The sequence below is a fragment of the Panthera uncia genome, chromosome B4 (assembly GCF_023721935.1).
Source record: "Panthera uncia isolate 11264 chromosome B4, Puncia_PCG_1.0, whole genome shotgun sequence".
Classification (NCBI taxonomy): domain Eukaryota; kingdom Metazoa; phylum Chordata; class Mammalia; order Carnivora; family Felidae; genus Panthera; species Panthera uncia.
The window spans coordinates 33,821,610-33,835,564 of record NC_064809.1 but is presented as its reverse complement, the minus strand read 5'-3'; the positions used below and the strand labels follow the sequence as shown (position 1 = coordinate 33,835,564).

General features: G+C 39.4%; 1 protein-coding gene across 3 annotated transcripts in view; it reads left to right on the top strand.

Annotated features, from left to right (window-relative positions):
- Positions 1-13,955, top strand: part of LOC125920046 (cat eye syndrome critical region protein 2) — a 182,482-nt gene that overhangs the window by 148,392 nt on the left and 20,135 nt on the right. For 2 of the 3 annotated variants that reach the window (XM_049627012.1, XM_049627011.1), the window contains 7 exons: positions 9,009-9,138; positions 9,645-9,682; positions 9,771-9,862; positions 10,076-10,202; positions 10,945-11,333; positions 11,954-12,082; positions 12,273-13,119. In XM_049627012.1, coding sequence (XP_049482969.1) covers positions 9,009-9,138; positions 9,645-9,682; positions 9,771-9,862; positions 10,076-10,202; positions 10,945-11,333; positions 11,954-12,082; positions 12,273-13,119 — 1,752 coding nt within the window. The remainder of the gene's footprint in view (positions 1-9,008; positions 9,139-9,644; positions 9,683-9,770; positions 9,863-10,075; positions 10,203-10,944; positions 11,334-11,953; positions 12,083-12,272; positions 13,120-13,955) is intronic. The other variant, XM_049627013.1, reaches the window with a different exon arrangement.

Below are 13,955 nucleotides of genomic sequence, written 5' to 3'. Positions count from 1 at the left end.
CTCTCCCCCTCTCTCCCCCTCTCTCCCCCTCTCTCCCCCCCTCTCCCCCCACCTCCTCTCCCTCCCTCCCTCTCTCCTCGCACTGCCTCCCTCCCTCTCTTCCTCCCTCTGCTTGCACACTGGCTCGCGCTCTCTCTCTTTCTCTCTCTCTCAAAATAAATAAATAAACTTAAAGCCCTTTCTGAATATGTGACATACAGTAATGAGGTGAATGAAGGTCCCATATGAACATCTGATGGGAGAAGAGCATAGCAAGCAGAGGAAATAGCAAGTGCAAAAGCACTGTGGAGGGAATATACAGGGAAGAAGGTCATTGTGGCTAGATCAAAGTGAACAAAGCAGGGGGAAGATTGGCAGGAAATGAGTTCACAGAGGTAACCAGGGGTCAGACCATGGCTTTGTAGACCTTGTTAGAAGGATTAAATTAAAAAATGGTTAGTCCCCAGCACACAACAAGCTCACAAGTAATAGTTATCATGGGGGAACTGTAGAGAGAGTTTTTACAGGCTGTAAAATAGCAACAAACTTTTCCTGAATTCTTAGAAGCTAAATGAAAAGGGCAGGGAGAATAATGGGTTTTTTTATTGAGAATTTATTCACTGATAACTTTAAAGTTTAAAATAGTTAATTCAGAGAAACAAGCTTTTTGTGACAGTAAATTCAAAGAGGACTTCATTATGTAGGTCCTTTTACCATAACGAATAATATTTATCTGTGGTGATGGTAAAACAAAAATTTTTACACTGTTTAAGATCAGTCTGTAAAGGGAGCACAGAACCTATCAGTTAGTTTTAGTCTATTATATGTTTCTCTTTCTACCCTGTCATCCCAGCAGTGTTTACAGGCAGTCACTAGAATAGGGATCCCCTGAAATTGTTGGCAAAATTAATGTGATAGGACATGAACACATATTTCCAAGGAAAGGGCTCATAGCTTTCATTTGTTTCAAGAAATTTGAAAAGTGAGAAGTGGATTAAGAAAAAGTAGAAGCCAAAAGATGGAAAGAACCGAAATGTTCAGAAATGCATGAATGGATAAACAAAGTAAGGTTTATACCGATGATGGTTTATTATTCATCCTTAAAAAGGAATGAAATTCTGACACAGTCTACAACATGGATGAACCTTGAAGATATTATAATAAATAAAGTAAGCCAAGAGGAAGGAAATGGGGAGTTCTTACTAAAGGTACAGAGTTTCTGTTTAGGATGATGTAAAAGTTCTGGAAATGGTAACAGTTGCACAATACTGTGAGTGTACTTAATATTACTGAATTGTACACTTAAAATGATTTAAAAGGTAAATTTTACTCTTTTTTAAAAGTTTTTTAAGCCGGGTCACCTGGGTGGCTCAGTCACTTAAGCATCTGACTTCGGCTCTGGTCACAATCTCCGGTTCGTGGGTTCAAACCCCACATTGGGCCTGCGCTGACAGCTCAGAGCCTGGAGCCTGCCTCAGATTCTGTGTCTCCCTCTCTCTCTGCCCCACCCTCGCTTACACTGTGTCTCTGTCAAAAATGAATAAATGTTAAAAAAAGGTTTTTTTTTCAACCAAAAGAAAGAAAAGCCCAAATAAATGCACTGCTTTTTATTAGTATGATACTTGTATAGGAAGTAAAACTGGATTGTGACATAAATATTCATACCAAGTTGAACAAATCAGTATGGAAATGGACATCATTGAGACTTTCTCATCTCAGTATGGTTGATATGTAACGTAAAAATTCTTCTTGCCTCAAATACATAGAAATTCTTTATTTTCCTTAATGTTTATTTATTTTTGAAAGAGAAAGCATGAGCAGGGGAGGGACAGAAAGGGGGACAGAGGATCTGAAGCAGGCTCTAATTGACAGCAGCAATCTCAATGTGGAGTTCGGACTCACAAACCATGAGATCATGACCTGAGCTGAAGTCACACGCTCAATCTACTGAGCCATCCAGGCGCCCCTCAAATACATATAAATTCTATTTTTAATATATATGTTACAATATTTTGTCTAACATTGTATAAACACCCTTTTAAAGAACATATCTGAGGGTGCTTGGGTGGCTCAGTTGTTTAAGTGTCCGACTCTTGGTTTCAGCTCAGGTCATGATCTCATGGTTTCATGCGTTCAAGTCCCATGTCAGGCTCTGCACTGCCAACACAGAGCCTGCTTGGGATTCTCTCTGTCTTCCTCTCTCTCTGTCTCCCACCCCTCCAACAGGCTATCTCTGTCTCTCTCAAAATAAATAAATAAGCTTAAAAAAAAAAAAGCATATCTGATATCTTAGCCAAGTAAAGGAAGTTATCAGGCACTGTTTTTATGGTAACTAAAAACAGGATAAGTTGTGGGTATGGAGTGGTCTGTCTAGGGAAGCTCTACCCCTACCCCAGAAATGACAACCATCAGTAAATTCCTGACAAGGATGAAGAGGTGATAAGAATTTCAAAGCAAATAAGGAAGCACCACTGTGAGCAGTAGTTGTTGGTAGTTACAGCAGACAAAAAAGAAATAGACTCAGTACTATCAGATATTTAAAAAAGAAGATATTGGAAACATAAGGAAAAAGTAACCTTGTTGAAAATAACAGGTAGATTCAAGGAAGCAAATAGAACTCCTAGAAATGTAAGGTATAGGTTATTGGAATATTAAACAGCTTTGGGTATGTGTGAAAAGAGAATCAGTCAACTAGAAGGTATGTCTGGGATATTACATGGAATGCAGCACTAAGATAAAGAAGTTACTTGTTAATCTTTCAGTATCCAGTCATGAAAACAAAACCTATGCTAGATATTTCAACACAAAGAATTTTACTTTTTTTTAATGTAAAAGAGAGAGAGCTCGTGCATACACATGGGAGGGGCAGAGAGAGAGAGAGAGAGAGAGAGAGAGAGAGAGAATCCTAAGCAGGCTCTGCGCTGTAAGCGTAGAGCCCAGCATGGGGCTCAGACTCACAAACCACGAGATCATGACCTGAGCCAAAATCAAGAGTCAGATGCTAATTGACTGAACCACCTCAACATAAAGAATTTCAAATGGGTCTTTGGTTAAATGGAAGTTAGAAAAATAAAAAAGTTAAATGGACTTGTGAGATAGCACAAAGAAGAGCAAAGAGAAGTTAGGTTATCAGAACCTAGAAGTTGAGGGGCTCTGCCCATTTGGAACAGGCAAGCAGCAAGCCTGGTTCTGGGACTACCAAAAAGAACCTGCTTATCAAAACCAACTGGATTGGTTCATCTGGTCCCAGATGAAGGACCATTCCTAGCATGGTGTTGAACAGCGATAACAAACAGGAAGAAAGAAAACCCTTCCCCTCATCCTATCATTCTTCCTCTGGTACTCCCTTTTGGCAAAATATAAAACTAGCAAAGAATGGAAAAATAATGGATTTAGAGCTTACAAGCTTGATATTGATAGCTTAATAACTTAGGTGTTATCTAACGTGAAAAATCCAGTGTGTGCCTACTGTAAGTTCTAAAATGAAAGAATCAAGAGAATGGGGCAGATAAAATATTTAGAATGGTTGAGAATTTTCTTGATTTGATGAAGAACACAAATCCTCAAAGTTAGAAGAAGAAATGTAAATTGGATATAAATTACATGTAGACCCATGGTAATGAATTATAGAACCTATGACCCACAGATACTTGAAGTAATCAGTTTGGAGGGGCACCTGGGTGGCTCAGCCAGTTCAGCATCCAACTTCGGCTCAGGTCATGATCTCGTGGTTTTGAGTTTGAGCCCCATGTCAGGCTCTGTGCTGACTGCTCAGAGCCTGGAGCCTGCTTCAGAATCTGTGACTCCCTCTTTCTCTGCCCCTCTTCCACTCATGCTCAGTCTCTCAAAAAATAAAGGTTAAGAAAATGTTTTTATAGTAATCAGTTTGGAAAAGATAAATTACCTTAAAGGATGTTCTGTAACAGTGATAGACTTCTCAAGAGTAATAATAGGATTCAGGAGAAAATGGATTGAATTTTATATTAATTTTCCAAGCCTCCATAACCAGATAGTTTAAAACAGAAATTGAATTTTCCCATAGTTCTGGAAGCTAGAAATCTGAATTCTAGATTATGGCAATCTCCATAGACTTAGAATAGAAGGGAACTTCCTTAACCAATATCCACTTTAATGGGAAACGTTAGAGGTATTCCTTCTTAAAGTCAAGAAGAAAAGATTTTTTTCTATCATTGCTTTTATTCTGTATTGTATTGTTTCACAGGGTGTTCTCTACAAAGGAAGAATATTTGTGTATTTATATTATAGAACTATATACATATTAAATGTATAGTTTAAGGAATGTATGATTTGAAACTCCAATAAAATGTCAAGAAACTATCATAACTAATAAGAATAAAGCCAAGTAGTTGGATTCATTTTAAGTGTTAATATGAATAATTTGTAAACATGACTTAATAACAATGGGAATTTTTACTACACAGATAGTGACCTCTAAATATCATTTCCTTCCAGAAGGAACCAAGATTCTTTGGAGAAATGACTGATTTCAGTACTGGGGCAAAAAAAATATAAGGTGTGAGCCTAGATTATTTTATAAGAGAAAACAAGGAAGCATCAAAGACTCCTGAAAGTTCTATCAAAAGATATATTCTCACTGGCCAACATTGAATGTTTGTTTGTTTTATTTATTTTTGAGAGCAAGAGAGACAGAGTGCGAGTGGGAGAGGGGCAGAGAAAAGAGGGAGACACAGAATCCAAAGCAGGCTCCAGGCTCTGAGCTGTCAGCACAGAGCCCGATGTGGGGCTCGAACTCATGAACCATGAGACCATGACCTGAGCTGAAGTCAGACCTGAACTGACTGAGCCACCCAGGCACCCGATCATTGGATATTTTTGAGCACTAAAAAAAGAAAATGAACAAAAAACATGAAATAAGTTTAAAATCTAGTTTATTTTTGAGAGAGTATGCACCCATGGAGTGGGCAAGGGTAAGATAGAGTGGGAAAGAGAGAATCCCAAGCAACCTTCATGCTATCAGCTTGGAGCCAGATGCATAGGGGATCTGGAGGGCTCAGTCGGTTAAGCATCCAACTTTGGCTCAGGTCATGATCTCCCAGTTTGTAGGTTTGAGCCCCATATCAGGCTCTGTGCTGATAGCTCAGAGCCTAGAGTCTGCTTCAGATTCTGTGTCTCCCTCTCCCTGCCCCTCCCCAGCTCATATTCTCTCTCTCTCTCTCTCTCTCTCTCTCTCTCTCTCTCTCTCTCAAAAAAAAAAAAAAATTAAAAAAAAAAAAAAAAAAAAGAATGATAACACTGGTGGCAAGAACTTAAAAAGAAAGAAAGAAAACAACTGTGAGATCATTGACCTGAGCTGATATCAGGGGTCGGACGCTTAACCAACTGACTTACCTAGGTGCCCCCATAATGATATTTTATAAAAATCAATGATTACCTTAGGAGTTTAGTGGGACAACTTGTTATTTTCAGACCTAGTGAAATAGAAAGTCTGACAGACTGTATTTGAGAATATGCAAATAATTGATGAGGAAAATAATTTGGTCAATAAATAACGGCAATTATAATAGAAAAACAAGTAATAAAAAAATGGACCTGGGCAGAGCTTTTCTCAACCAAGGCTTCCAAGAGACTATTAAACCCTAAAGTAGAGATCAGCTAACTTTTTTTAAAGTTTTAAAATATAAAGCTTTTTATTTTTATTTATTTATTATTTTAAGTAGGCTCCATGCCCAGTGTGGAACTTGAACTCACAACCCAGAGATCCAGAGTCATATGCTCCACTGACTGAGCCATCCAGGCACCCCTGAAATCAGCTAACTTTCTATAAACGGTCAGATAGTAAATATTTTAAGCTTAGAGATAATACAGGGCTGTGTTCACATTAATCTTTCATTCTTTCCCTCTTTTCCTTTCTTTTTCTTTTCTTTTCTTTTTCTTTCTTTTTCTTTCTTTCTTTCTTTCTTTCTTTCTTTCTTTCTTTCTTTCTTTCTTTCTTTCAGTATAAAAACAATCAGCTAACCGTCCTACATTCTGTAGTTTGCCATTTGCAAATCCCTGCCCTAATACATCCATCGTATTTAATGAACTGACTTCTCCTATGCATCTTTACTAGGTATATACCTTGAAATTACTGAGAAAATGATCATACAAATAATTTTGTCTGCAGCTTAATTCTATCTTGGAACTCTAGTTAATCATCAATTGAAAGACTGATGAGGAACTTAGTAATGGAAAGATGAAGTTAACGCTGATATAATACAAAATCACAGAAGACAGATAAGTAGATATTATATCTGCTGATGTAATGAAAAAAGATATATACAACACCATCTATGAAATAATATTGCCCAAAAAATCAAACATGTTTGTCTGATCAAAGTCTCTAGATATAATTCAATTTACAGAAATCCAAGAGGTATGGGAACACATTAACACCACAGTGAGGATGCCATCAGCTAAATCCAGAACGCAGGAAATTACACAGACAAAATGACCCAATTTTTCCAACAAATTGGAGGGAACACTATTACAAATTCAGCTAAATTTAGACACAGACAAATGCAGTATATAGACCTTTTTAGTTTTGATTTGAACAAACCAACTTAAAAAAATTATTGCACTAGAGAGAAAGTTTGACCTTGACTCAATATTTGATATTAAATAAATCCTTTTACGTTCCTAAAGTTCATACAGAAGAGCAAAGGGCTAAGAATAGCCAAGATAATTTCCAAAAACAGTATGGTGGGGACACTTATTTTACAGATAACAAAATAAAAGTGAATAAAAGAATGGTATTGGGGTGCCTGGGTGGCTCAGTCAGTTAAGCTACAGGTCAAGATCTCACAGTTTTGTGAGTTCTAGCCCTGCACTGGGCTCGCTGCTGTCAGCGCAGAGCCTGCTTTGGATCCTCTGTCCCCCATTCTCTCTGCCCCTCCCCTGCTGTTTCTCTCTCTCTCAAAAATAAATAAAAACATAAAAAAAGAGAATGATATTGGCATAGAGATAGAGATGAACCCAGTAAACTACATAGAAACAGGCCTTGGGAAGGAATGTGGGTTCTCCAGTACCACATAGCCAGTACAATTGCTTACTAATCAGAGGAAGGAAATTATATGTCTGCTTCCCATTTATGTTCCAGATGAACTAAAGGCCCAAACCAAATTGAAGACAGTATAGATGAGTGTCTTCAAGATGTCAGAATAAAAAAGAATGTTATAAGTACAAAAAACACAAGCTATAAAGGGAGCGAGATTGATGTTTGGCTACACAAATTGTTCAAAACTTACATATGACACAAACATAAACAAAGTGAAAAGATGAGTCAAAGTGGAAGTTTTTTTGTTTTTTTTGTTTTTTTTTGTTTTTTTTTGAGAGAGAGAGAGAGAGAGAGAGAGAGAGAGAGAGGGTGCAAGTGAGTAAGGGGCAGAGAGAGGGGAAGAGAGAAGCCGGGCTCACCTGATGTGGGTCTGGGACTCCTGAACCGTGAGATCATGTCCTAAGCCGATGTCAGATGCCTAACTGACTAAGCCACCCAGGCACTCTGGAAGAAGATAATTTTAACACATAATCAACAACAAAGTCTTATTATCCAGATTATTAAAATCATTTCTCTAAATCAGAAATGTAGCAACCCAAAGAAAATAGGGCAAAGTAATCACTCCAGTCAGGAAAATGCAGATGAAAAAATCAAAATTCCTTATCAATACTCAGTAGTTTGGCAAAAATGCGCCTTTTATCCTACCAAGGGAGTGTGAGTTCACTCAAATTGCTGTTGAGAGAATAGCTATACCCTTTTGGGAATCACCTTGACCAGTCCTGATGAAGTTCACTATCTGGCAGTTCCGCTGCTAGTTGTAGACCCTAAAAATCTCACATGCATGCGTGACAAGATATGTCAAAAGAATTGTCATTATAATACCATTTACAAGATGCAGACATATTGCAACCAACTGGAAAGTGGATTATTAAGCTGTGGAGTACTGTATTAAAGTTAATAAAGCAAAAATCTTAAAATCTGCCAGTTTGTTAGGTTCATGGATATTCATTAACTTGGTTACATTGTTCTTTAATCTTGAAATCGTTTTTTAAAAAGTAACATTACAAGTCATTGATAGCCAAGTGCCTTTCACTAATTAAAGCAGATAAAGATTTAAGTTTATAAGGGAATAATGTAAGAACAAAAACAAAATTAGCAGGGTCATGTCATACTCATAGCAGTGGGCAGATGTAGAGTCTGTCTCTCGGGTAAGAAAATAGAAGGTCTGTCCTGGCTTCTCCCTTCCATTTTTGTGTCTTTCTGTCTGACAGTGTTCTTTATCTTCCTGGCTCTTTTCTTTACTCCTGACCTTCCGGTTCCCTGCTGGCAGTGAGTGTCCCATCAGACTAATAGTGGAATGCCAAGTGTGTTTCTCATGGCTGTGGCTGTGAGCCAGAAAAAAAATCATCCATGCCTTCCAGATCTTTGCCCATTCCAGCTGGCATCTTTCTCTTTTTCCCAGCCAAATTTATTACTACCCTGGCTTGGTAGGGTCCAGCTGCCAGTGGTGGGGGTGGATTGAAGAGCAAAGACAATTGGGGTGCAAGGATATTTTTGCAAATGCAAAACCTTGAGTGCTTACATGTGCATATAAAATCTTGTATATGTTTTGGATTGAGAATCTGGTCCTTAAAAGGGGATGTTGCTTTCCTGAGACAACTAGGAAAGTCCTCAGGTATTGAAAGAAGGATAATCTTCATTCAGTCTTTTTTTTTTTTCTTCTAATTCTGTTTTTCTTCAGCCTTGCTCTTTCCTCCCTCTCCATCCCAGTGCCTGCCATACCATTGATTTCAGTATGCATAAAGGAAATGAGTTTCACAAGATTATATTTTTCATAAAGCATTCCTTCTATAGAATCATCCTAGTTATCAAAAGAGGATGGCAGAAGAAGCAAAAATAATTTTATGATACTGTTTTGGTGATCTTTGTTTCTTCTCAAAATGCTTAACATATAATCTAATCCTCTAAAAAGCACTTACCTCACTTGTACCTTAATGCACTGTGTTCATTGTAGATCGAGCAAAGAGGAGAAAGCTCAGGGAAGAAAGGGCATGGCTGCTGGCCCAAGGGAAGGAGCTCCCCCCAGAACTTTCCCATCTGGACCCTAACTCCCCCATGAGAGAAGAAAAAAAGACTAAAGACCTGTGAGTATTTAATGATACTAACAGTAGCAAACAGTAACATTTAGGGAAGCACTCAGGAATTGTGCCAAGCACTTTGCTCATTTAATTCTTAAAACAACCCTGTGTGGTAGATAATATTCAGTGTTCATAAGCTTCTCATTCTTCTGTATGCCTTTCTGTATTACTGTTATTTAGATTACAAAAATATTCATTAAGGGAAAATATAGCCCAAGAAATAATGTGCTATGAAATAACTAACATTATAGAATCGTAAGTTGTGGATCATCTGAGTCAACCCCAGCATTTTATGGATGAGGAAAATGATACTCCCTTTTTTGCTTAGGTTTACTAATCATCATCTTCACAGTTCTTTCCTGGAGATTATCAGTGTCACAAACTTACCTTAAAAACAGTTTATTGGGACTCTTCCAAACCTTGGTACAATCAGCTGCCTGTCTTTGATTAAAGTAAGAGAGCTAAGGAGAGAAGGTTGTCAAAGTTACTATTTCTTATTTTGTGATTCACAGCTTTGAGTTGGATGATGATTTCACTGCCATGTATAAAGGTCAGTTCCCATTCTCAACTATTAACTATTTCTGATAGAAATACTCTTGTGTGACTGAGTTAATGCAGCTCTCTTCTTTGGCTTTCAGTTCTCGATGTGGTAAAGGCTCACAAGGATTCTTGGCCCTTTTTAGAACCTGTGGATGAATCGTATGCCCCAAACTATTACCAGATTATTAAGGTAGAGGCTGCCTTTACAGTTATACCTTCTATGGTGTGTGTTTCTTTCTTGATTTTTGTCACTGTTTTTAAGTTCACCTGTTGTTCTTGAGAATCAGAGTTGCTGCATATATGCCATGCTCCTGAGCATCTCATAATAGCGTGATTCCTTTGCCTCACAGGGACTACAAGATGGTTTCTCCAGCATGTTATAATTTAATGTGTCCTATTTTAGGTCCCCATGGATATCTCAAGCATGGAGAAGAAACTGAATGGAGGTTTATACTGTACCAAGGAGGAATTTGTAAATGACATGAAGACTATGTTCAGGAATTGTCGGAAATACAATGGGGAAAGTAGTGGTAAGTGGGGAAGGAGTCTGCTATGGATACACTTATTATACCATTTCAACCAAGAATAAAATGCCTTCTTTTTTAGAAATACACAAAAATAGAAGTGCATCTCTTTCAGAAGTGAATCAGACCTTTCTTTGGTGCTATGAACACAATGCACATTAAAAGCCATAAGATCGGCCATTCTAACCACTTACACAATATGTGCCAGAACCACTCCTATCCTATGTGACAAGAGAGTATATCTGGTGGCTAACTGGGCTCAGGTTAGTTTTCATTATCTTAAAGACCAGGCTGGGCTTAGTTTGTACTGCGCTTCCTTCATTCAGCAAGTTAACCACTGACAAGACTGACCCTAGATTTTTAAGTCATCTTGAGAAGTCCATAGAGTATATCTCCAATAATAAATAATATAAAAGGCTCTAGTAGCTTAAATGCTTTAGTTTAAAAACTAAGCAGCTTCTAACTAAATACAGTCACTGTATTTAATGATTCTGCATTTAGCCTTTATTTGTACTCATTTAAGGTAATAGTCCTAGAGTCGTATTCCAGCCATACAGCCTAGAGCCTCTTAGGACAAAAACAGTACCTTCTTCTTGTGTCCATAGCTGTACAACATAATATGCACTCAAGCCAGATTAAGCTCAAGAGTTTACCCAAATAGCATCTTTTATTGTTTATTAGTAGGAGATTTTTTTTTTATGTCCTGTAAAAGCTGTATCTGGAAGCCAATCCTTGTATCTTCCCACAGAATATACCAAGATGTCTGATAATTTAGAGAGGTGTTTCCATCGGGCAATGATGAAGCATTTTCCTGGGGAAGATGGAGACACAGATGAAGAATTTTGGATCAGAGAGGATGAAAAGCGAGAGAAGAGACGGAGCCGGGCTGGGAGAAGCGGCGGAAGCCACGTTTGGACCCGCTCCAGGGACTCCGAAGGGCCCAGCAAGAAACAGCAACCAGTGGAGAATGGAGGAAAGTCCTTGCCACCTGCACGCCGAGCTCCCTCCTCTGGAGATAATCCTAGCAGTAGTTCCACACAGCTCCCTCGGGAGGGGAGCACCTCAAACGGCCGAGGCTTTTCTCGTCCCCTACATTATGGGGGGATGCCCAACCAGGCACCCCTTTTAAACCAGATGGTAAGGAATAGCTTAAAATTCTGTTGTGATTGCTCCTAGTTGGTGAATTCAAAGAGAGGTGAAGCCTTTTTAATCGGTTCCTCTTCCAAAATAATTTTTCTGTATGTGGATGATTTCTTCGCCTCTCATCTGTCCATTCTTTCTTCATTTTTCCTCTTATTTTAAATCTCCTTTCTCTTAATCTGACATACTCTCGGTATGGGCCAAAATTGGGATTTTAAAAATCTTTGTGTACGAAGCGCAGAAATACATACAGTACTTAAAATACACAGCATATCTGTAGCATTAAAATTATATGTTGCAGGGCAGTTGGGGGAAAATTGGCTTAAGAGGCTCTTGGGGAAGGAAGCAGTTATGAAAAAAAGATTAAGAAACATCAGTCTGTCCTTCAGAGAGAGATTGCTTTCGGCCCAGGAACTAGCCCTGATCTGGGTGAGCCCATGTGCTGACGTTCTTCCCTTTCTTGGCCCTGTGCTGAGTTGTTCAAGGTCTTTGTGTTATTTTAGCAGTACATCCATATGCAGGAACGTCCTTGTTTTCTACTTAATGTCTTCTGTGCTTTTTTTTTTTTTTTTTTTTTTAAACCTCTCCCCCACTTGCCTTTACTCAACACCCTCCAGAGGCCAGCAGTACCAGGAACATTTGGCCCTCTTCGAGGATCAGATTCTGCCAATTTATATGTCTCCTCTAGAGTCCCAGAACCACACCCTGGGGAGCCTGTACAGCAGCATCAGCCTTTTGCCATGCAGGTAAGCAACCTGATACTCAGAATATGCAGATGCACAGGATTTCACAGATAAATTTCAGAAATCTAGTCTCTTCCCAGGTTAAATTTAATTCATTATCTCCTATTCTGTAGGGTCTGTTACTATAGATTAAGCACATTACTTATTCTATGCATCTGTTGAACATTGCTTTCTTCTCTTTTCTTGTTGCCAGCCTCCAGTTGGAATTAACAACCATCGAGGACCCAGGCTAGGCACACCAGAAGAGAAGCAAGTGTGTGGGGGACTGACACACCTTACTAACATGGGATCACATCCTGGATCCTTGCAGCTTAGGCAGATGGGTGGCCCCAGTCAGGATGGAAATATTTATCCCCCAACTCAATTCCAGTCAGGATTTATTCCTCCCAGGCATGGTGGGGCTCCAGCCCGACCCCTAGACTTTCCTGAAAGCTCAGAAATTCCTCCCAGCCACATGTACCGATCATACAAGTACCTGAATCGAGTACACTCTGCTGTCTGGAATGGGAACCATGGTGCTACAAACCCAGGACCCTTGGGCACAGATGAGAAGCCCCCCATGGGGCCAGGACCCTCTCACCAACCTCGCACTCTTGGTCATATGATGGATTCCCGAGTGATGAGACCTCCTCTCCCCCCAAACCAGTGGACTGAACAATCAAGCTTTCTACCTCATGGAGTTGCTTCTTCAGGGTATATGCGACCACCCTGTAAATCTGGTGGACTTCGGTTACAGCCACCTCCAGCCCCAACGCCAAGTTCTTTATTTGGAGCACCCTCCCAGGCTCTGCGGGGGGTGCAAGGAGGGGACTCCATGATGGACAGCCCAGAGATGATTGCCATGCAGCAGCTTTCTTCCCGAGTTTGCCCACCAGGTGTGCCTTACCACCCCCGACAGCCTACACCTCCCCATTTACCTGGCCCTTTTCCACAGGTAGCTCACTCGGCATCAGTAAGTGTGTCAGCCCCCAAGCCTACCTTGGGGAATCCTGGGAGGACACAGGATAACAGTGAAACACAAGAGTCTGAAAATGACCGAGGTAATTTACACCATCACTTTTGTCTGACTTCTGACATTTAAGCTATTAATTCATAAGGAATCTTTTTTATGAAGACTATCAAACTCATTTACAGCCTCTTTTTCTTGAACCACTCACTCAGGATTGGGCCAGAGATCTGAAAGGATTTCTGGTGGTAATGATCATTACACAAATGTAGTCCTTACCATAATGTGCAGTCTTTTTGAGACTTGTATGTATAGTAATTCAATTCTCAAAACAAACTTTGAGCTAGCTACTATTTAATGATCCTTGTTTGTACAGGTGGAAAATCTGAGGCACAAAGGTTTAGATTGGTTGCCCTCATCTCACTAGTAAGTGGTGGAGCTGACATTTGAACCCAGACCTACTCAGTCCAGCACCCATGCTTTCAACCATGGCATCATCAAACTGCCTTTAAAAATGGCTGTCTTGGTGCGCCTGGGTGGCTCAATCTGTTAAGCCTCTGACTCTTGACTTCAGCTCAGTCATGATCTCAAAGGTTTGTGAGGTCGAGCTCCGCACTTCTAAGGCAGGGCCTGCTTGGGATTCTCTCTCCCTTTCTCTCTCTCTCTCTCTCTCTCTCTCTCTCTCTCTCTCTCTCTCACAGAATAATTAAACTTTAAAAAAATATTATTATTAATGGCTGTCTTAAAATTTATCATTATGAGATAACTTTTTAGTACTTTACTTAAAGCCTGATTATTTCCATCCTTCTATTCCTTGGACACATAGCTATAGCTACTAAGAATGAAAAACGGTGAGACCTAGCAAATCCTGAAGAAATGTCTTAGAAATGTCATTTAAGAGAGTAAACCTGAAAATTGAGAAGAAAAATT